Source organism: Strix uralensis, chromosome 20 (assembly GCF_047716275.1).
Source record: "Strix uralensis isolate ZFMK-TIS-50842 chromosome 20, bStrUra1, whole genome shotgun sequence".
In the NCBI taxonomy this organism is placed as follows: domain Eukaryota; kingdom Metazoa; phylum Chordata; class Aves; order Strigiformes; family Strigidae; genus Strix; species Strix uralensis.
In genome coordinates, this window is record NC_133991.1 from 10,574,021 (window position 1) to 10,598,011 (window position 23,991).

Consider the following 23,991-nt stretch of genomic DNA (forward strand, 5'->3'; position numbering starts at 1 on the left):
TTTAGTTCCAGTGCACAGCTTGTATTATAACGTACATGAAACATGGTGGCCAAACACTGCACAGTGCAGTACAGCCCTGGGTTAAGACTATTTGTAGGCGTTGGCAGTTGATGTGATCCCACCACTAGAAGCCATGTTATAATGCCTGTCTTCTGCATTGCAGAAGCTCCTGCTGCTTTGAATGTTCCTTGCATCACAAAGTCATAGTTCAGCCTATATCCCTCTATCACTCATCCTTCCTCGGTGCGCGTAACTCTAATTGCTTCATCTGACAAACAGCATTCTAAGTCAAAATGAATGACATCTTCCTCTCATATTTCCTTGAACATACAAGAGTTTTCTCTGTTACAGCAGGTAATTGTCTTTGCATTTACAGTAGTACCTTGGATCTGTTTAAGTAGTGGGAAATGTTTTTGTATTTCTAGTGTCCTCTATGGTTGGCAAAAATTGACAGTTGCAGTTAAAACTCACCCTGCATTCCCTGGTTGTAGCGCACGTGCAGAACTTAACTTGTCTCTAACCTTCCTCCAAAACAGAAAAATTATTGTATCTGAACATTACTAATTCACTAAATGTTCAGAGACAATACTTAGCTTATAATTATAGGCATTCCTCCCCAAAAATCTTAAATTTTTCTGTGTTCACCCATCCTGAAGTGGCAAAAGGTAGGAGAGAGGGGAAAGGGGAAAGGGAAGTCTTTGTTTGCTCAAATCTTGACTTCAGAAATGATGAAGAAAGCAAGCCTTGTGTCTGGGTTTCAAAACCAAGGCACCAGGATAGCCAGCTGGTGATGATTTTTGAGCAACTGAAGTGGATATTATTCACAGTTCTCTGCTTTGACAGTATTTAAGCTTTGTTGTTCAATTTTGTGCATGGATCCACTGGCATCATCTTCATTGTGGGAGAGCATTTCTCCTTCTAAAGAGTTTCTGTGGAATCTCCTGCAGCACACAGAAATTGTGCTGTACCTTTCAACTGGGTCCTACAAATGAAAGCCTCCTAGTGTAGCAAACCCACATTCTCTTCATTGTTGTTTCACATTGTGTATCCATGAAGGGTCCTTCTGGACTTAGTTCTAAAGGAATAATTATGCTATTTAAATATTAAACATCAAAGTTCTTCTTTTATTGTTAAACCAATATTAAAGTAGGACAAAACTGATTTACAGTTTATGGCATTGCATTCCAGAATTGCTGGCGTTGCAGCTGATGTCCTGTTTCAGCAATATTGGCACTGCCAGGAGGCTCAGAAATGTAGATTTTAATCAAAAACTTTATTTGAGATACACTTCAGTTAAATTATAAATTAATCTTTCCTTGTGAACTTCCAAGCTGTTAAAAAGGGCAAATGGCTGCAGCTTCCTTTGAAAGAACTCAAATGCCTGCTTTTCGTCAGTATATGATTTCAGTATAATGGAATTGAAAGTTGTGTGTCTTTTTTTCACAGATTGTTATTTAATCACTGTATATTAGCTTTCATTGCCCTTTTGATATATTTAAGCTCATAAACTTCTCATTGAATAGATTGAATTTACCATTACGTTGTTACTTTTTATGAATAGAATAAATCAATATCAGATACGTTGGTTTGCACTGAATTGTTTATTTTAAGGGATGTTTAAACTTTACTGAAAGAAAATGGAAGGTCTGATGCCCAGTCCTCCACTTCAAAACTCATTATTTGGTAATGCTTTGAGATACAACCTCCCTCAACCAGCAAGTGCCATGCATGTTATCCAGAGATACAAGGCTAATAAAATTTCCTAACATTCTTTGAAATGTAATATATTTTGCACTATTCCCAATATATAACATTTAAATACTTACAAGTTGTTTTATTATTGTAATAGAAAGCTTTCATTTAATTATTAGGGAAATATTCCAGAGTAAGACTAGTATTTTTTTTTCGCTGAAATTATCAACTCTGTGTTGAAAATGTCTGTCTGATATCTCCTTTTATGTAGATATATATAAAATAAAATCTTCCATAAGACGTAGTCCTTCTCATTCAGAAATCAAATGCTAGCAGATTAATGAGAACTGCCTTCTAAACTGTATTGCCCAGTTCTTAATGTTTATGGTACCCACAAAACTTGAAAACATCTGTTCTGCAGAGAAGTATCTATTGAAATACACTTAAGCAGGAAGAGTCAGAACTTTGCTTTGCAGGGGTTAGTTGAGCAGCCGTGATTCCAAAAAAGTGATGAATATTTTCTAGTTCTTTTGATTATGAGGAAATAGTAACTTATTTTGCTTTAAGGCTGTAGTCCTCAAATAATCTGTACAAACTAGCTGACTTCATCTATGAATTTGAAGCCCAGTGTTAAGAAAAAACATTGCATTTGTTTTATCATTGAATTTTAGGGATGTTGTTTCTTTCTTTTTTTGTTTGTTTAATATATGTTTATTAATCAGGTGAAGTTCCACACAGACAATTGGTGGATACAAAAACTTGGGAATTCTTACATCAGTGTAATCATGTAATAACAGCCCAGGCTTTGTGCTTGACGGAGGTATTTTGCTTGGATTCTGTGTTGCTTCTGCAGTCTTTTCCTCACCAATTATGTATGCATCTTTATTATTGTATTAAGTAGCTAATTAAATCTGGTCAGGTTAACCTTTCTTGATAATTAGAAGTAGGCATCTCGTCCACTGAAAAAGCTAATAATTTTGGGTGGAACATCTTGTTCTTGTTTGAATAATTATCTTTGTTTACATTCACACAGCATTAATCACTTGAACCAGGCATCTTTTGGAAAAAGAGTGCCCATAGCAGGTTTTTAAATGCTGTATACATAAGTTATAAAGGAGGATGCATTTCCCTTCATTCCTCTCTATGAGCAAAATAGGAAGACATTTTGAATTCATAATCCAGAATAAAAGCTGTATTTTCAAAGTACACAAAGAACTGTAGTTTGTTTTCAAATAACTTTTAAAAGCAAGTCCTCGAGGCTGATCAGCTGAACTAAGTCTTGTTTCCTCAGTGAAAATTCTTCAGCAGTAGCATTGCAATATTTTCCTGGTAGAGTATTTTTCATTCTTTTCCAATAATTACTGTTATTATTTTATAACTGTCTTTGTTCTGTGGTCTGTTCTTTTTTTGAATCCTAGTGAAAGCTTCTTGGTCATTTTCCCTGTCCTTCCCTTCAGTTTGATATTTTCTGCCAACTCTTCTGCCCTAAAGCCTTTTTTTTTTTTTTTTTTAATTTTTTTTTCTGCAATGGCTAGATCTTGCCTCGGCACAACCATTGCCTTTATTGCTCATGGGAGGAGTGTATCCCTAACAAATGCTCCATATGTTGTGGCTTCTGTCATCAAGGTTGGAAAGACCAAAAGGAGAGACTGCAAAGCAACCTTCTGGCAGTTTTACTGTGCTCCCTCCACCTTGCATCTGGGGCTCGGGAGCTCTTCAGATTCTTCTTTGGGAAGGACTCTATAGCTCAGTCAAAAGATGTTCATACTGAAGACTGTTTTATTGTGATCATGAAATATTGTGATGGTTACAAACTCTTGCTTGTCAGGAATGAAATTGTGGAATTATAATAAGAGATCTGTAAGCTCAATGCTCTGTGGTCCAGAGAGCAAGTAGAATGGTAGGAATTATTAGAAAAGAAATAGAGAAAAAGCGTGAGAAACTTTTTGATACCACTATAAAACCATCATGCATCTGCATCTTGAGTACTGTGTGTCTTAAAAAGGCTATGTTAAAACAGCAAAAGCTGTAGAGAAGGGCAAAAAATGCAATCAAAGATACGGCAGATGTGATTGTGAAACGTGTTCCCATGTTCCTTCTACAAAAGGCCTTGAAGCCATTTAAAGATATAACTTTTATGCTATTCCTTTTCTGATTAAAATCATCTTCTGTAAGTGATTTTATGATACATATAAATATTATGGTTATCAGTCTTCATGGTTAAAATAAGGCTTTTCTCTTTGGCAAGAGGAAGGCTATACATGCAAATGCAGATTCCTAATGCATTTCCACTAACTCTGCCCTTATGTTCCAACAGAATTAGGAAAAACTGTGTTTTTCATAACTTCTTTTTTATCTATTTCTTTATGTATCTTCTATTCTTTGATTCTCGCTTTATTTCTTGTTTCCTTGTCTTTCCCATTCTTTTTCTTTTTTATGGGTACATTTGTGGCTGCATTTTTCTCTTTTATTTGTTTACTTGGCCTTGAACTTTCTCCCAAATCCTTCAGTTTTCCTCTTTTTAGCTAGATCTGAATACATATATCGAATCATCATTTTTCTTTCCTTCCATTTCGACTTCCTTTCCTCTTCTACTCCAGTATTTCTATTTTCCCCTTTCCTCCCTGATGTTACCATTTTTTCCTCAGCATTTGTTGATGTCTGTCTTTCCCACGTACTATCCTGTCTTTTTCTCAGTATTTTGTACTTTAGCTCAGAAGGAGAGACTGACGGGAGATTTGGGCCTTGAGCTTTTTCTTAATAGTGCAAAACTGGGTAGAAACTACCTTAAAATCATGGGGGGCGGGGTATCTCTTAACTGACCTGTGGCATGAGGATGACGGAGAGAAAATAAGTTCCTGTTTAACAAATTTAACTTCTGAAAATTCAGGCTGTATCCTTCCAGCTGGAAACAAGATATTATAATGGGTTGTTACAAGCTGTTAAAATTTGAGACTGAGGAGGGGGAATAGGCTGAAGTTATTCTATGAATTGTTCTGTTCTTTGTGGGAGGCTGTTAAAATAAAGCAACGATATAAAAGATGAATTATATACAATTTAATGTAAAGCTGTTTGATGTCATTATGATATTTCTTCCTTGATTGTCTAACATTTGTGTACTTTTTAAAAGTTTTACATTTTTTGGTTCTTTCTGAACATTATGAAAATTGTACTGAGAGGAGTAAATTCATCTGCATAAAATTGACTGCAAAGAGCAATTAGTCCTTCATTAATATGCAAATTTGGTCCAGTGCAAATTCATCTATATATGAGGCTTAAATATGCAAGTCAGTCTTGCTGTGCGAGAAGCCCAGATGCTTTTATTTACTTTGAAATTGAGGGATTTGGTTAATGATGTTGTTGACAGGAAAACTTGAATAAATTTGATGATCACCATCTTTCATATTAGACGAGGCCCACGGAAAAAAATTACCAAGTAAAATACCAATTTTATTTGGTAATTTCCTATTACCAATCTAGTAATAAAATGTAAGATACAAAGTAATAGAGTTAGATTTCCTAATGTAGTTATCCTGAGACTTAAACTGTTCCCCAAAGATAGAACCATTTTTCTTAAACTTTGTTTTTCCAGAGGGTAAAGACATCTACATAAGCTGTATGAATAACATACTGCCTAGAGATTTAATATTGGAAAGTTAGCTCTGTTGCTTGTTTCATTTGGAGAGAGTATATAAGCCTGGGAATTAAAAAGCAGGAGCTTTGGAAATGGCCATCATCGTCATCTTCCATTAATTATCTGTATAGTCTTCTCAGGATTTAGTGTTGAGGCCTTTGCTCTAAACCTACAGAGCCAGACTGGAAACTGTCTGAACCCATGACCAATTATATTTGGATCACGTAAGCTAAATAATAAACATTTTCTTAAGTATCTTTACATCTTTACAGCCCTCAGTAACACAACTTTCCTACTGTTATCACACAACATGGACTGGCTCAGGAAGCAGGACTTTTTCTTACCAATAAATCTGAGATGTGATGTATCTTGCCCCTTTCCTCCTCTCCTTGCTTCTGCCCCAGTGTGCCGTGGCGCTTTCGGCACATCCAGGATTTCCCTGGTTTTGTCCAGTAATGCTACAGCATCCGTCACTCAGTCATGTGAGGTTATGGTTCCCTTTGAATTTGTTAGTCTTGTTCCATCTTCAAGGAGAGAGTGCCACACGCTATATCTCCTAGTCTCTCTTCCTTTTTCTTTCTCCGTAGTTCTCTCAGGCCAAAATTTAGCTTTGGCTTAAGCATCCTGGTCTTTGACTTCAATCGTGCACACATTTTCCTGGACTAAATTTGATCTTCTGTCTTGCCTGTGTGGGACACTGATGCTTTCAAAATAACACAGAAATGTAGTTTCAATGGGCTGAACTCTATGGCAATTTAAAAGCTCTAGTTGCAACTACCCGAGGACAAGTTAATAGATTATGCCATTTGATTCCTCTGACTTCTTGGCACAGCTGTTTGGGATATAAATCCTCACAGTGGTGAACAGTTAGTTTCCAAATCCTTGATGTGCTGTACTAGGCAAAAAGTTTATAGAATGATGTTAAGGAAAGAAGAAATTTAATGAGACACTAAAATTGTTGTACTTGCTCACCACATGGTGTAGGCTTGCAGGTGAATCCAAAAGCAGAAAAATTGAGACAGAATTGAGTATTTGAGGGGAGCAGGGGAGGGGTCTGTTAGTCTTGTGAAGGCTCTGGTTATCCTACAGAGGATCAGAATAAGACACTGACAGCTGTCAGAAGGCATAGTATAGAGGCTATATTTGCAGTACTTAACAGTTTAGGAGGTGACAAATTGATTAAAAGGTGAAACTTTAAAAACACAACATCTTCTGAGACTTAAGTAGTCTTTGCCTTTGAGAACACATAGTTGCTGGACAGTTTCTAGTATTCTTCAGTACCACCCACAGCAATCTTGGCTTTCTGATCTAGCTCCCAAAAGAAGGAATATATTAATTTTCAAATATATAAATAATAGGCATCTCAGCACAACCTGAGGTTGTCTCCTATCAACTACATAAACTAGATTAATAAACACTTCAGCCTTGGAGTTTATTAGTCCAAAATATATTTATTACCTCATAAATTCAAACCCCCTCCAGTTATCATCTAATTAAACTGCAGTACTGTGCATGCTATCTTTGGGGATGTATTAATAATGAAATTATCTTGTGAAACAGTAATTACATACTTTGTGCATTCTTTTCCATACTTCTTTTTTCAGAGTCTATGTGATGAGTGGGGCACACAGTGCTCCATTGTTTTGAGCTCCTCCAAACTCTGTAAGTATCCAAGGATAAGCAGAATTTTGGGGTTTTTTTTCCTTTTAGTAAAAGAGGGCGAAAAGTTTGTGCATTTTTGTGCTTGGGAAAGGGAAGGACCAATACCACTAGTCTAGGAACAGTTATGAAACATGATTGTGCAAGTAATTTTAGCTCATGTTTTCTCCTCACTCTTTGAGGAGATTACTCACAGGAATAAAACCTACTTACGAGATCTTTTTTGTAAGGCAGTTCTTACTGCAGTTGCCAAAAAGTGAAGACCACTTTATTTGCAAGAGAATATTCATTTATGGAACTTCACTGGTGACATAGATTTGAAAAAAGGAAAACAGTCTTAAAGTCTTCCTCAGGAGAGGGATTTGCTTAAAATTTTTTTCAGTGGTAGGTGTACTTACTGTGTTCTAATTTACGTATGTATCGGCTTTATCTGTGCTTGTGCTTTATCAAGGTTGTTCTCCCATCTTCTCACACTACACTATATGATTGCATATTGACAAGATTTCTTTTGCTCATTTTTTTTCACTTACTACAGAATAAGGTATTCTGAATCCTGGCTAGTGTGCATTTCCCCTACAATGAAAGAGGCACAAGAGGCAAAACAGTTTGCACATACCTTCTATGTTTAAAGTAGTTTATCTCTCTAGTTCAAGTACACCTGTTGAGCAATAATATGAGCGGGTGATTCTTGTTGACATAGGATCCTACTCCACCTCACAGAAGTGAGGGGTTTTGTTCTCTGCTGTACTTCCAGATGCTGTAATCCAGAAGTCTGTGTTTTCAGGATCCATATGTTGGTAGAATGTCCTGCTCTATGGCTGCCATGTTGTTTTGTCATTTGTACAGCCTTTTGGTTGTTTCACTGCGATTACTGTGGCTATGCAGGTGTCTGCATGTAGAGGAAGGGCACATTCCACCAGTTTCTTCACTGAATCTTTTAGGGCCTTCCAGCACAAGAAGTTTTTTGCCTTCTCCCTAGTTTTCTGCTCTACATGGTCTGCAGCCTTATTGGAATTACACTGCAGTTACACTTTTGTGAAACATGCTAATATTCAGACCATATCCAGTACTTAAACATCAACCAGTCTTCCAGAAAGTTTCTGAAATAAATAAAAAGATCTTTTTTGACTAAGCGTGCTAGAACTTCTGACATATGGACAAATAGAACCCAATTTTATGCTGTTCAGATCATAGAATTCTAATTTTTTGAAATGTGATAGTAAGTAGTGGTCATTCACTTCATACAAAGGGATTTGATTCAACTTCCAGCTAGAACTCCATCTCCACTCCTACACTGCAGTTGCAACTTAATGCTTTACTTGCATTTTGCAGTCATTGTGGGGCCAAGTGTTCACGTCTTCCACATTTGGACTCTTTTCTGTTTCACTGTAGAATCCTGCAAGACTTCTGTGACCAGAAAGGCCCATTGTGTCTGAAAGCAGATAGCATTTCTGGTACCCAATGCCTTCTAAACCTGGTTGGTTTTTGAGTATCTAAGTAAAAAGAGTGACTCAAAGCTTGTGCTTCCTGAACGTGTGAAAGCTTAGGACTTCAGAGGTAAAATGGACATCTTGTTAAGCCATTGTTACAGTACTTTCCCTTCTGACCTAGTGGTGGCTAGTCAGTCCTTTCTGAGACAAATATGAGTGAATTAGCCAACAAAGACAATAACATAGGTACAGTTATTACTGTCTGGCTTGTTATTGTAAAGCTTTACTTTCACACTCTGTTGTTTATATGACTTCCGCGAGGTTGCAAAACAAGTCACAAAAGATACTCTGATTTCTGTTTCTAATACATTCCACTAAGATACTATTTGCTTTATCCAGTAATTTTCATCTGCAAGCGAGCACGGTGATTTAAATCGGACTGTTTACACGGATGAGTGTTTTCTTTGAAAATAAAGAATGCATGACAAGCTTCTGTATTTTTGTGAATAGATTTTTGTAAACTACAAAATAAAATGTAATTATTGTATGACACACATATTTAAAAATCTCAAATGACTTTATCAGCCTAATGTCAAGGAATTTACCTTTTGAGATTGAACAGTCTTGTGCTCGTTGTCTTAGTAAAAATGGTGTCTGATACTACGTGGCCAGATGGAACATCCTTTCCATTGTATTAAATAGCAAACATCTGCAAAGAATAATTGTATTTGTGAGATATTGCTCAAACATACTTATTCTTTTTTATTTGCTCAGGTTTTGTTACTGTTTTGTCAAAACCTGCTGATTCCCAAACTGCTGGCAGTCTAATATTTCTTATGGCTATTAATGAGTTGTGTGGCCACAAAACGGCAGAATGGTTCAAGGTTGTGTCTTGCCTATGCTGTCACACTAAACTGTTTGTCACTGGTGTCTAATTTGCAAACTTTAAAATCAGACCTTTCAATTTTTTTTTTTCTGATGTGAATAAATTCACTACAGGATATTCGCAGAGAAAGAGATGCTTGTTGTCAAGCAATTAGATGAAACGTACAGAAGGGTAATATAGTCTGAAAATACTTTCGGTGATTTACAGGCATGAAATCTGAAAATGAGTTCTGGGAATTTAGGGAAGGGAAAAGACAGTTTCTTGGTTTTCTTAATTTTTTATTTCTTTCTTGTCCTCTGTATTTTGCAGTAATTGTTTTGAGTCTGTAAGTTCTCTGCTTATGGAAAACATTATGACTGAAGGTATAAAGAAGATGACGTTAAAGCTTTTGCCCACTTACAGCAATTACTCTGGAGACAACCACAACTCAGAAGACAAACGTTTTGAGCTACCTGTAAGTTCTGGTTCACAAAACAGATAAAAAGCCAGAGATACTTCTGAACTTGCAAATGAAATTTATTCACAGTGTAATGGTTGAGCTCATTATCTGCTGCTCTTTCTAAATGTAAAGTAAGGAGTGAAATGCCCATATATTCTGTATATAACAGCTGACGTTTTCTGCATTCCTGTGTTTGCGTAAAAAGTCATGGATAATCAACTTAATTTGATGTGCATAATATAATGCATGGATGAATTCTGATACGTATCACTTGCCATGTCTGTGCTGTTAAGAGAGGCAAAAACTTCTAGAAAAGAAACAGCAATGAAAATATTCCTGATAATTTTCTCATCAGTTTTTCTCCAAGGACATATCTGTAGGTGGATTCTACAGACAGTGTTCGGTTTTTCCCCCCCGAATGGCTGGTTCTGTGTGTGTCAGTTATTGTCTCACCGTCTTTCTTGCTGTATTAGAAATCAAACCTACCTTATCACTTCAGATGTTCACTCCCTTTAACCTTAACTAGGAAAAGCTAACATGAAATATTTATTTTTCAGACTTTTTTTATTATTTAAATGCATGTTTAAAATAATTTTTAAAAATCCCTACATGTATTACATATAACTCCCCATGTCATTACTGCATGAAGCAGAACAGGCAGGAACCAGCAGCAGAGACAGATGTGATTGTAACAGAGGTTAGCGTCTTAGAAGTAATAGCCTGGGTGTAATGAGACTTATCGTCTTAATTAATTTTTAGAATCTTTGAACACAACTGAAGTAAATAAGTTTAAAATCTAATTTACTTGTCCTAACCCTATCAGTTTACTTCTTGCCTTGCTTATTTTGGATGACAAAACCCCAAATTTTTCTTATTTTTAGAGAATTTCTCACAGAATAGAGAATCTATAGTTTTAGCAAAAAGGGAAATTTGTATGGGTAAAAAGGATGAGTGATAATCCTCATCGGGTGGAAAAAAAATCAGGCTGTGAGGGGAGATTTAGTTCTATATTAGTCTATTCCTTTCTTGGAAATCTGCACTTTTGCCAGAACATCCATCAGCATTATGCAGACTGACAAAATTTGGTCGTAGTATTTCAGATAGTTGGTGTATCCTTTTGCTGGAAAGAAACAGCTGGATATTTTATTTTCTGTCATAATGTGACCAATCCACCTCTGTTGTTGTCATTTTAATTGCTGTGGCTGTTTTTTTAAGTCCTCTACAGAAGGTCTTTGTAGTGACAAGCGAACAGTTTACGCTTCATAAGCAAACATAAAGAATGCTGCTGCTAATTGGAGAGGGAGTAATGCAGTTATGATTCCATCAACATTTAAGTTACATTGTTAAAGGACACGTTTTGGTTGTGTCTATGTTGCCACATAAAATTTTACTCAGGGTGAATTTGGTGGGGAAGATTTTATAACAGAAAAGACTAATTCTAGGATTAGGGGGAAGGGAGGAAGGGATAGAAGTTAAATTTCTCTAAACCACATATACGGTATTAAAGATCAGCATTTTATTATTCTTTTTGTTTATTATAACTCTTACTTAATTGCTGGCTTGTGGAGTAGCTTGTCTATGAAAATTGAAAGACTGTCACAGCCTCAAAAAAGCTCACTTTACCCTGCCCTGAAGAACTGTAGCCACAGTGTTTCATGTTGAAGAGGACTCTTCAAAAGTCACCAGTTTCCCAAAAGGAGGAGGTTGTAATTCAGTAATTTAGTCTTTTTTTTTTTTTCTCCCCTAGATATTTCACATGTTGTATCTGTAGACTTCCCAGCTCCTAAATGTCTAAAGGACCTTGTTTTAAACCTTCCTTTTTTTGTAAATTACATTTCCATGGAATACTTGGCTGTGGATTAATAGTTTTACAGTTATGTGCCCAACGTTGTTTCCTTTAAATGTTGATTTATTTTTTTCCTACTTACATCTCTTTTCCCAGGTGACAAAATGTTTGGAGCCTCATCTTGACTAGTCTTGGGAGGGCCAAAGGTGCTTCCTTTACCAGTTCACTGGCTAGCTTGTTGGGTTTTAGAAGATACAATTTTTTAGCATCTAAACAGGGAAATCACAGCTATTTGCATGAAAAGAATCGTAGAGATGACAGGGCTTCCCCCCCAGAACACTCTGTGTGTAATTGCTGAAGACATTCCAAGCCACTCTAATGAAGTGTACTGTCTGCCAGTCATTATGCTCTTCTTGGAAGACCATCTGTTGCACTTCAAATATGTAAAGGTCTGCTATCATTTATTGCACCAAACAAATCCGTTTCTTTGTCTGACATGCTGTAACTCATGAATGTGGACTAAAGGTAGTTTCAGTTGCAAAGGGCAGGATATTCTCTTTTGTTGCACTATAAATGAAAGGTACTCAGTCGTCTCAAATTTCAGAAGACAAACATACTGATTAAACCAATTTCAATGCCTTTGAAAAATTTCAATTTATTTGGCAACAAATTGTTAACAACAACAACAAAAAAAATCTGAAATATATTTTCTCTTAACTCAGCCAGAAGCATATTGTAAGATTTTTGCTTCTGGTGAATGAACCTTTCCATTGTAGCGGTATACAGATATGATATACACTGACATTTTAATTAAAATTATCTTATTGTAATGGAATTCTTTAATTAGCTTATTTTTATCTTGAACTAGTAATTCAAGGAAACTTTCAGTGGTAAAAAGTAGAGTCAGCAGCTAGAAATGCTAGAACCTTTCTTCTGATAAGCACGCGTCCTTTACAAGGATGTAACACTTGGTTGTATGGTCTTTATTTATACGAGTTAACTAGAATCCTTTCCATGAGTAAAAGGTGCAAGATCAGGCATTAAACGATGATTTGTTTTGGTTTTCCTGCTGCAGATTTAAAGAGCATGTACAGTCATTCATCTCAGATCGGAGAAAATATGCATTGTATTTTCACAGCAGAGAAGTTCTGTTCAGGGATTTCCAACTAGAGAAATACATAACAATTTCTGTCTGATTAGGGAGTGGTCCTATCTCTTTCTCTTTCCCTTCTCCTTACTGCATAGCAGCTAATGTTCTGGTCAGAAGTAATAATACGTTAGATCTTGAATGTCAGTAGCCCCAGAGATTCTGACAAGACTATTCATGTGCATTCATACGTCTTAACCAAAGCTGACACTAAAGAGAGCAAGAATTCTCATATTCCTCTTTTTATTGCTGTGCATTAAACTCAAATCTTCTCTTAGAGACCTCTGCTAAAAATGACATACTCACCATTGGAAAAAAGCATTCTTGTAAAATCTAAACAAAGCAGCCGCACATCAATATGGCACAGAGCAGAGTCTCCTGTGAAAACTCTCGGTGCAAATCGAAATTATGTTTTACACCACAATCATGGACACCTTACAAATGCTGTAAGATAAATACTAATGGGAAATAAACAGTCCCCCTAATCTTGTCTCCTATGGGGGCTTTGCTATTGTCATTTTTAATTAAAAAGTAAGTGGTCTTCTAATTTCTTGAAACTATATGGTGTGTCTTTATAGGAATACTTGGATTCCCGTAACTTGAGCTAGTTGTTTTCCGAGAAACACACACTGTGTAAATATTCTGCTATACCTTTTATTCTGGACATATTTGTATACATACTTGTATTAAGGTGTTGAGTACACGTTTGGGTAACTTTGCAGTGATCTGATCATATTGTTAAAGCCAGATAGACATTTCTTTACAGCAATGATATCTTTAATCTTCATTTTAAAATTGTTTGGTAGTAGTGACTAATGCAGACTAGGTGGCTCTGGGCATCTAGCCATTTTTAGGTAGTTTAATTTGTTAAAAATGATCTTTCTTCCCACCCAAATCCCCTTGAAACCATTTGGAGAAGAGAACTGTTGAACAGTTGCCAATAATAAGTCCTGCTGAGACCTCTGTATCCTCCTGATAGAACTGTTGGTGCCAACTGGAGACTAACTGGCATGAGGTTGAACTCTATACTACTCGATATATTTGCTTCACATGGGCCAATTACAATAATTACCACCTCCATAGCTGAAGTTTAAGCATTCAGTCTGTACTTCATACCTCAAGGTTGTTGGCAATATGTTCAATTCTATAACCTCAATTTTCTTTGAACTAATTAAGTAGAAAATAAATACTTAGAAAAATTAGAAGAGTCTGAATGGAAATCACATGCTAAATAATGTCATTGGTTTTCATGTTGCTGCTGTTCTTAAGCTGCATTTCTTTACTTCTACAAGGTAGCATCTTCTTTTAAATTCATCTACAGAGATTCACTAGGAGATGCAGTAGTCCATTGACTTTTTATATTCAACAGTGGAGTATCTTCTAATGGGAGTGAAAAAGCAATATAAAGTCCTACTTTTTGTTTTGATGCTTTTCAAAGTATCGTTATTCCTGTCAAAATAAATACTTTTGACTAAAGGGGACAATCATCTATCCCTTACTACTTTTGGCTAGATGTTTCAATGTGACTGTGAGAGCGTAAGGATATAAAACCAGGACGAGTGACTAGCATTAACTCCCCAGCTCATAACAATTCCATTGGTTTAAATCTGATGCAACAGGGATCATCTCACCCCCACCCCCGCTACCATTGTCTTTCCAAAAGACTAGTTAATTTTTAAACTGGATCAGTAGCATTTTTTTTAAACTGGTAAAGTTTATATTACACAAAGATTAACCGAAGATTGAGCACAAACTTACTTGACTGTGTCTTTCCTAATATGAATGCACTGCACAGCATATATACTAAAATTTATATTAAAATTTCTTCATGCGGTTTCCCTCTAGGGAGAGGAAGAGGGAAGGAAAAGGCTACATGTGACAGATGCTAATTATGCAGCTTAATGCACTTCTGGAAGTTGCAGAGATGACAATGATGTAAGAACCTATCTGAAAAATAGAAAGCATATTTTCAATAGCAATTTTTCCACTTTTTATTTTGATCTGCCTCCTCCCCATTTTCTAAGGAGGCTTTATTTCCCAAAGAGCACCTACAGTATGCAAAGGGCAGGCGGTGTCTCAGGTCTGAAATTTGCCAGACATGGGTATGACTGTTACCCTGTGCCCTTACTGTTATTTAGTGCTGTACATGTAACTGGGAAAGCTGGTGCCTTGTTGGTTCTGTAATTCAGATACGAAACAGGAAGGGAATGGCTCTTAAAAAAATCTCTAGTTGATGTGTTAGTTTTCTTTCCTCTTTTGTCAATATTTTATTAATTCTTGTCAATATTTTATTAATTCTTTATCCTGTATTTATTTGACTGGAAAAATTTTGTTCTGTGCTTGACTGTGCTGGTACAGTCTAATAGGCAAGTACTAATGAACCAGATCTCAAAATGCATTTTACAAATAAGTAAACTGAGACACAGAAGCTGGGTTCCTCAGAACTGTGAAGTGAATCAGTGCCAAAACCGGTGTTAGACACTAGATTAATCCTCTCATCCAGACGTTGAGCTGTGCTGTTTCAGGCAAAAGAAATGAATTCTCAGTTAGTGAGAATTTGGTGTCATCCTGAAATCAGTGGGGAAATGCAAGAGTACATTTGCTGTGCACCAAGCCCACACTGAGTCATCGCCTGGGATTTCCATTCCCTCTACCAAATCCCAGTTTTACCAAAGGATGCTTTTTCCTCTTAGAGAGAAAGCTGTGTCAGTTCTTGTGTACTGATGCCGAATGCTGCTTTCTTTTATTGCCTTCAAAGCACTGGATTTCTCCTTCGGGAGGTATGACTTCATAATGTCTCTCTGCGCAGTGAGGTAATCGCTCTAACGACTGACGCGGCGCCCTGAAACTTTGGAGGGCCTTCGCGTGCCCCTCGGCACCCCCGGCAGCGTGGAGGAGCGGGTTCTGAGCGCCGCCGCCGCCGCGTGAAGCCTCCTCGCACCGCGGTCCTCGTCTGCAGTCACCGCGGAGAAAACCATCTGTTCCCCTTGGAAAGGGGTTTGGTTCCACACGCCCTCCCCCCGCATCCCGGCTCCGTCCCCAGCTGCCGTGTTTCGATGAGCAGTGAGGGAATGAATCTCCTGCGTTAAAAATACTCCGGTTCTATTTAGATAAAAAGAAGAATCTTGCTTGCCTACACTGACATACAAAAATAGTCTTAGTGTGAGTAAATCTTCAAAGTTTCTCTTGGTGAAAATATCTAGCCTCGCTTTTTTTTTAACTTACCATATAAATTTATTTATAGAGTGTCCTTCTTTCCTCCTACTCTATCAAGACATTTGCAGAAGGTTGCCGCTTGTCTTGTTCATGAGTCCTGAAATAATTTGCAGGGCCTTTGAAACATCATCATGTTGCATAGTTGTGATGCAATGTGCTGCTGTTGCATGAACGTATCATATTTTAATGTGAATGTCATGTTAGCGGAGACATTCGGCTTTTGCTTCAAGCACTTTTACACTGGTTTGTATTTTCACTTTAACTTTGCAGTCAAAAAATTCTGTATATAGTAATTTAAAATGTTACGTTCTATGTGCAAAGCATTGCATAGAAAATATGTAATATGAGAGGATTAACAAGATGCATATACTTTCCAAATATCTCTTAAAAATAGCTTTCACTGTAGCATCTTAATTCTGAATAATCTCAAAGTCCTTCTGCAAAGCTGTGCATATAGTAACAGAGAAACCACCTACTTCATCCTCACAAACTGCACAATATGTATCTGTGTGTGCATGAAAAAAATTGAATTTTGGAGAACAGTTCTGCTCCAGCAGATCTGATGTCTGTGGGACTGGTGAAAGCGTTAAATATTAATGCAAGCTTTCCGAATACTTGAGTATCTTTTTAAAAAGGCTCTGAGATCCTTAGTATGGAATTTGCTCCGCGGAGCAAAGCGCCAGCACAGTATTGAGCACAGCTCTCGGGAAACCTCTGCCAAGAGGTGAAATTTGTGGAAGAGGAGCCAGGGCCAGTGTTTTCTCTGCCGGACTTTGGCCCCGGGCTGACCAGCAGTGGTGGATGCATGAGAAACGCCTCCGGGATGAGGCCCACGTGCGGAGGAGAGCCACGACGGCCCCCGCCGCGGGGGCGGGGGGGTTCGGCGGCATCAGTGGGGCGACAGACAACGAGCTCGGGGCCCAGCGGCGGGGCCCAGCAGCCGCGGGCCTGCTGGCGAGGCGGGACTCGAACACGCGGTCCCTCTGCGCCCAAACGTGCGGCGCAGCCCGCTGCGCCACGGCCCGGCGCGGCCACTAGATGGCGGCCTCCCAACGAGGAAGGCGGGCGGCTCGCGAGCGCCCAGCACGCGCCTGGCGGCCGCGCGGCGCCGCTGCACCCGGCCTTCCCCCAGCAGCAGCGGCGGCCATCGCTGTGCGGGCCCACGTGACGGCGCGCCGGCCAATGAGAGCGCGGCAGGGGGGCCCCAACTCTCGTCCCTGTGGCCGCCATTAAAGAAAAAGGGGCTCGGAATTAAACGGGAGAAGAATCCTCCCTCCCCCTCCCCGCTCCGGCCGCGACGCGACATGGGGGAGACTCGCTGAGGGGGAGCTGGCTGACCAGGATGCCGCGGCCGGGCAGCCGCCGACAGAGGCACCGCTGAGGGGAAGCGAGGAGGAGACCCGCCGGCGGGGGCTTCGGGGCACCGACTCCGCCAGCGGCGGCGGCGGCCGCGTCCCTCTGTCTCGGCGCACGGCGGCGGCGGGGCCGGGAATTGTGGGGCTCCGACCCCTTCCCCCGCGGCTCTTCCGGCTGAGGAGAGCCCGGGGCTCAGCCGCCGCCTCCCCGCCCTCCCGAGGAGACCTCGGGGAGGGGGCCCTCCGCCCACTGCCCCCGCGGGGACGCCGCAGCGGGGCGACGCGGAGCATTCCCGTGGCAACCGTCGGTTCACCGGCCCTCCGGGAAACGAGACGCCTCACCTGAGGAGAGCGGGGGCCCCCGCCCCGCCAGAGGGATTTCGGGGCTCGCTACCCTCCCCTCGCAGAAGAGACCCCTCCGTTTGAAGACTATAATTTTATATTTTTCTTCCCCCCCCCCCCCCCCCCCCCGTCCTCCTCCTCCTCCTCCTCCTCCTCCTCCCGTTGTTTTTTTTTTTTTCTTTATTTTTTTAAGAGACCAGCCTCTCAGCTGGGCTGGTCCCTGCCCGCCTCGCTTCCCCCCCCGCCCCCTTCTCGAGGGGGTCTTGCGGGGTTTGGCGCGGTGGAGGGGGCCCTCCCTGCCCCGGATCCCCCCCCTTCCTCCGGCTCTCGGCGGTAACTTGGCGGGGTCCGGGCTCCCCTGAAGAGACCCGCCCAGCCGTGTGGACTTTGTGGGGCTCCCTCGGCCCCGGAGGACAGCTGGGGGGGGGGGGGGGGGACACGAGCCTCCCTGAAGACACTCTGCGATTTACCCCTTCCTCCTCCCCCGAAAAGACTGGGGATCGGCCTCTGGGAGACTCCTCCATCCTTCCCCGAAGAGATTTCGAGGGTCACCCACAATTTCCTCCTTCCACCCTTCTCCCCCTCTCTCCTTTCCCCACGGAAGGATTTTTACCCAACGGAGGATATTTTGGTTTTGCCCTCTCTGCGAAGAGTATTTCGCTTTGGGGAGGGGGGTTTCCACAGGGGAATTTAATCCCCCGCTGGGCTGCTAAGGAGACTTTTGCGGCCTTTCTCAAGGAATACCTTCCCCCCTCCCCTGCCCCCACAGATGTTTTTTTGGGGTACACCCCAGGAAATTTTTCTTGTCCTGCCTTTACGAATTCTTCAGACTCGCTTTTCTTCTGGCCCCTAAAGTTTGGTTTTATGATTTTAAATTTTAATTTATTTGGAATATTTTTGGAGCAGGAGAGAAGAATCTGACACCCCCCACCCCCCCCCCCACCCTGTTGCCCTCGGACTCCGAAGAGACGAGCCTGGATTTTTCTCTCTCCCACAGCCAATCCTTCCCAGTCATTCCACAATTTGCCCCTTTCTCATCTGATGACTAAAGAAACAGGAGGAAGAGGAGGGAGGTTTCTGGATTAATTGCCCCCACTGGATTATTTATTTTTTTTCCTACTTCTCTTGCTTGGCATCCGAGAAGAGAGGAAGGAGGGATGTCAACTGATTTTTACCCCTAGCCCCCCTGGATTAATTACCCCATTTTTATTCTCTTGTTGGATCAATTACCCCTTCACCTTACCTCCTCTCCCTCCCCTCCTTATGCGAATGAGAAGACAAGAGGAACAGGGAGGATTTTGATCTTAATCTCCCGTCGTTGGATTACTTACCACCTCCCTCTTTCTGTTCTCCCCTTCCACGGTGGCTTTACCCCCCCGTTTGATATCCAGAAGAAGAGAAAACGTTCCGAGTTTCTCTTAATTTTTTTTTTAAATTTTTTTTTTAATATATTTTTTTACCCCCCTCTCGGATACCACTCTCCTCCTGGGTTATTTATCCTGCCACTATTTCGCGTGCGTGTGTGTCTGTATGTAAATCCCTTATTTAATTGTATTATTATTTGTGCGTGTGCATAGTCCCCCCTCCCCCCTTTCCCTCTCGGTGTCTGTCTCTCTCTCTCTCTGTCTGTCTCTTTCTTTCTTGTCGGAGGCTGTGGGATAATGGCGTGTGGGTTGTGGCTGTGAGGATGAGTTCCTGCTTCGTGCCGAACGGGGCCAGCCTGGAGGATTGCCATTCCAACCTCTTCTGCCTGGTAAGTGTCGGCCACCGGCACACACACGCACGACAGACATAGAGTGAAAGAGAGAGGAGGTTTGGGGGAGGGGAGGAAGGGGTAGTGGAAGCAAAGCAGCCATTTTTAGCATAGCTTCTGTTGGATGAGTCCTCAGAGTAGGCCCTGCCTGGAGCCAGCCAACTCTCCCATGCCCCTCTGGTTCCCCCTCCATCGCTGTCTGTCTCGCCTTGCCCCTCCCTCCGCTTTCTTCCTGGGTAGTATCCTCGCTGCAACTCGCCTTTTCCTTTGCTTTCCTTGCCTGCAACTTTTCCTCCTTTCTCCGTATCTTCCTATCTCTGCTTCTGAACGTGATTATTTCTCGCAGGAGGTAAGGAGATCTGCTGCTCCTTCTTCTTTCAGCCCCACATCTCGGGGAACTTTCTCTCTTCTCTCCCCGCTAGTGACATCCCAGGCAAATCAGAGCCAAAACCTCCCTTCTTCCTTGCTTTTAAAGTGATCTCTTTTGCTGCTTGTTTTTATTCGGGAGGTCTGCTTTTGGTGATGCACTCTCTGTGAAGCAGTGGTATCTTATTTGTGCACCATTTTGTCTTGTTTTAACCCGAGTATGAAATCGTTCAAATTGTTGATTTTGGTAACTCCCAAAGTAAATTTGATGTAACTGGACTGTGATGCAATTTTTGGTGGCTCTGCTGAGCTGTTTCATCGGCTTTTTAATGCAAATTAGCTAATCTTAGCTGACTGACTGGTATTTATTATTCTAGAGATTGTTATAAGTAAAAACCTGTGCCAAGCTGTGGTACTAATATTTTTTGGATGGAGGGCGGTCTGGACAGCCTGAACATGTCTGCAGCCTGCATCAGGCCTGCAGCTCCATTTTAGTAGTGCATTTTAAAATCTTAAAGTCTTTCCAAAGTATCAACTGTTGCAGACTACCTTTCGTCTAAATTGCTTCCCCTCCAGAAGGTAGGAAGGCTGCCATGTTAGGTTTAAATGTTGCAGTAATCTTCTGTGTGTTGTCATTTTGGGGGGGAAAAAAAAAAAAAGTGACTTCTTAGCAAATGCCAGCCTACCTTGTTGTGCCTTCTCAGAGAGAAGCCAGGGCAATGCCTCCCCTATGAGCCTTAAGGTGACTGTCCTCATGTGAAAAAACTTAGTGCTAAAACTTGGTATGGTATTGCATTGTAGATAACCCAGGAATTGTCTTATTTCCCATTACATATAGCAGGAACTCTTTACTGTATGAAGTCAAACGAATTTTTGCCTAGAAGGGGATTTAGTGGATCATAACCAATGTGGATGCAAGTCAGATGTATAATTTAATGATAGAAACAGGATTTAAATTGTTAGAATGTGGTGTGAGAAATGAAAAGTGTGATAGCTCTGGGTAAAATAAGCATACTTGAGAGGTTTCCTGTGTGAGATAGCGAATATTTTACAATGGAGAAACTTGTGAAATTTTCCAAAGTAGTGTATTACTGGAAGAATGTCCGCTCGAGTTAGATTTACTGTATTACCTATTTCCTTAGAGTAATCTTGGATTGAAAAGGTAGTGTATGCATAAGTAAGCAAAAAGAAAGACGTTCTTTGCTGAGGCAAGTGTTTAGTAGATTGGACAGTTGCAGTCTGCAAATAATTACATTATTCACTCGTCTTTCACTTTATTTTAAATCAAATCTGACTTCTCTCTCTGTAATCTTAAAGCTGCAGTGAAAATGAGCTTTTGCTTTACTGCAGTTACTAAAGGAGATTATAAAATAGGGTGCCTGATTGTTTCCAGTTTATCTTCCAAGGTACACAAAACTTGCAAGTATGGTTTCTGCTAAATTTTGTTGGATTAATCCTTCCTCTCTTCCTTCCACCCGCCTCTTGCTGTGCCATCATCTTGTTACAGCAGGATGTTTCTGTTGGGGATGTACCTGCCCCAGTGTCTGACAGTTGTTCTTTTCTTTCCCTTAGGCTGATCTAACTGGAATTAAATGGAAGCGATATGTATGGCAGGGTCCAACATCTGCCCCAATTCTCTTTCCGGTCACGGAAGAGGACCCTATTTTGAGCAGTTTCAGTCGCTGTCTGAAGGCGGATGTACTCAGTGTTTGGCGCCGAGACCAGAGACCTGGACGCAGGGAGCTATGGATATTTTGGTGGGGTGATGACCCCAACTTTGCTGACCTTATTCATCATGATCTCTCAGGTAGGAGGAAATGAATACCTTCTCTTGGTCAATAAAAGGATGCTGTTACTCAGCACTGTCTTCTGCCAGCCCTCAGAAAATCTGTACTAGATGGTCTGGTGTCAATAGGTAAGATAAATTCGTTGCTACAATCTACACAAAATTATTACGGCAGCGCAGTGATCAAACAGCTGCTGTCTGTGTCTAGGTGGTCTTGGACTGCTACATTTTCAAGAAACAAGTTTTTGCTCCCCACTTTTTTCTTTTGAAAAAAACCAAGCCTATGAATTTTGGCAGCTTCTTCACAAGAAAGCTGTGCCCAAAGCTGTGCCTGTGATTCAGAAGTGATGTCTTAAACATGTTTTGATAAGATCCCTTTTGTTGGGCAATTAGAACTTTAAAATTCAAATAGTAAACCCCATTTTATTATGTAATAAGGATTGTAGAGGTCTCGGCAACTCTTGAACCGTACGGAGTTGTTTTGATTGGAAGTCAAATTATTGGTGAGAAGCCCTCAAAAGAAGTCATCTGGAACTAGCTTGCTGTTTTTGTGTAAGAATCTCTAAACCCTGTATTCTTATGATTTCTCTCTCCCCCTTTCCTAGTGCTCTGAACCTGCACCTGCTTTCAAGCCTAGGCTTTTGAAAGACTGAGGATATTTATATTTCTCTGTAATGTTGTACTTATAATTTGGCACCTTGTTTTGGAGATGTTTACTTGTTGATCTCAATTCCCAAGGTAGATGGCTTTCCAGTTGCTTATCAGTAAGGTGATGATGTTAGGTTTTTAAATTATCTCTGTAAGTCTAGTGGTGAGACTATACTAATTCTAGGAGGGAAAAAAAAAAAGTCACATCACTCCAATTTCCTTTCAAATAATACACAGTATTCAAATTACTGAAGTGTAAAATGAGACCATGGCTTGGTGACCTGGTAACCAGAAATTGTTAATGCTGGCTGTGTTTGTGGATAAGCTGAAGAACAAATGGGAGTTTGAAGTGCCGCTGAGGAAGTTGACTTGAAAGAATTTAATAATGTGTGGAATTTTCATACAAAAATAATATGATCTGAAAAACAATTGACGCATCAAAATGATATTTATTTCTTTGAATAATTGACTTCAAAGATTGGGATGTTGCTTGTATTCCTGTCTGTCCTGGAACTAGAAACTTTGCATCTTAAATGGCACTTACATTCTAGGTTGCTCGATATTTTGGTGCATTTAAGGCTTCCTTATTTTGCCCTATGAATAACCTCAGTCTTGACCTGCAGGGAACATCCTTTGTATGACTGAGATGTAACTTAGACTAAATGCTGGTTTTGGTCTGGGCCTGCACTGAACAAAGACCAACACTTGTGCGAAAGTATCTATCTATGTAAATTTTACGTGCTGTTGGCTGGTGGGATTAAATTGAGACAAATGAGTTACATTATTTTTTGAATGGAAGATCAAATAAAAGTTAAGCCATTTGGAGAATCATTTCTGCACTACCTGGCCACCAAAATCATTTGAGCAACTTTCTTTGCATTCTCTGTTGAATATATCTACTAGTGATTTAGTATAGAGGCACCTTTTGAAAATAGTGGTGGTTTGTAGCTGATCAGCGTGTATTTATGCTTTTATGGAATTATGCTTTTGCGCAGGTAGATAAGCACATATCATCCTAGGTACTTATCAACTCTTAACCTCTCTTAGGGTCTAAGGGAAAGATAGTAGAGGATTAGAGTCTCCCAGCCATGTGTTTGCAATTGTTTTGGGTATTTTCTTTGTTCAGGTCACCTGTGGATGTCTGTGCTTCAGTAGAGCTGTTCCATACGTCTTGCTGTTAGATACTTTTCTACAGATATGCTTATCAGTCACGAGTCTGTTACCTGTGTCTGTGTGTAGATGTATCTGACATCTTGTTTTTTGTAGGCATGTTTTTGTCTCCTTTTAATTAAAAAGAAGACATTATGATCTCTTAGAGTGTGTTAGTCTGCTTGGCTCTTCTGACCAGAAGTTGATAAAGGTACTAATCAGCTAGATTGTGAAGGAGATGGCTGAGGAGTGCCTGCACCTGCACTTTTTCTCTTTCCTGTTACACAAAATCTTAATGTGAACCTCATACAAGAAAGAATTATGGCTGAACCCAAACAATGTTATCTGACCTTTGTCGTAGTCCTAATGGATTTTTTTCATTGGTGGACAATTTCTCCTAGTAATTCACATTGCCCTGGTCTCCAAATGATTGCTTGTTACATTTTCAATGGGAAAGATAAATTACCTCCTAGCAGAGGCTTGTTACCTGCAAAATTGATTGGAAATTGTTTGCTGCTGAAGGTTAAGGTGCTGCCTCATTTAGAACTTCTCTGCTTGGTAGGTGAAGAATTGCCCTAAAGGATGGGGTGAGGGAGGCAGAGAGGGACTGAGTGCTGTCCGTTGCTGCTAGCCTGTCCCTTACTGCCTGTGGGGTGGTGGGCCTTGAAAGAGCTGTAGGTAAAAATATGCCAGAGCAATGTTA

The 23,991-nt window shown here is 40.3% G+C and overlaps 1 protein-coding gene and 1 long non-coding RNA gene across 3 annotated transcripts in view; both read left to right on the forward strand.

The window, feature by feature from the left end:
• The window catches only part of LOC141952686 (uncharacterized), a 30,792-nt gene extending 14,831 nt beyond the window's left edge, over window positions 1–15,961 (forward strand). Inside the window, exons 3-5 of one of the 2 annotated variants that reach the window (XR_012631692.1) lie at window positions 6,931–6,988; window positions 9,611–9,755; window positions 15,483–15,961. This is a non-coding gene — a long non-coding RNA (uncharacterized LOC141952686). Of the gene's footprint in view, window positions 1–6,930; window positions 6,989–9,610; window positions 9,756–11,682; window positions 14,035–15,482 lie in introns of those variants that run through there. The other variant, XR_012631693.1, reaches the window with a different exon arrangement.
• A 1,805-nt stretch (window positions 15,962–17,766) lies between these two features.
• The window catches only part of MED13 (mediator complex subunit 13), a 59,505-nt gene continuing 53,280 nt past the window's right edge, over window positions 17,767–23,991 (forward strand). The window contains exons 1-2 of the mRNA XM_074890280.1: window positions 17,767–19,339; window positions 21,278–21,512. Coding sequence (XP_074746381.1) covers window positions 19,274–19,339; window positions 21,278–21,512 — 301 coding nt within the window. The 5' untranslated portion in view covers window positions 17,767–19,273. The remainder of the gene's footprint in view (window positions 19,340–21,277; window positions 21,513–23,991) is intronic.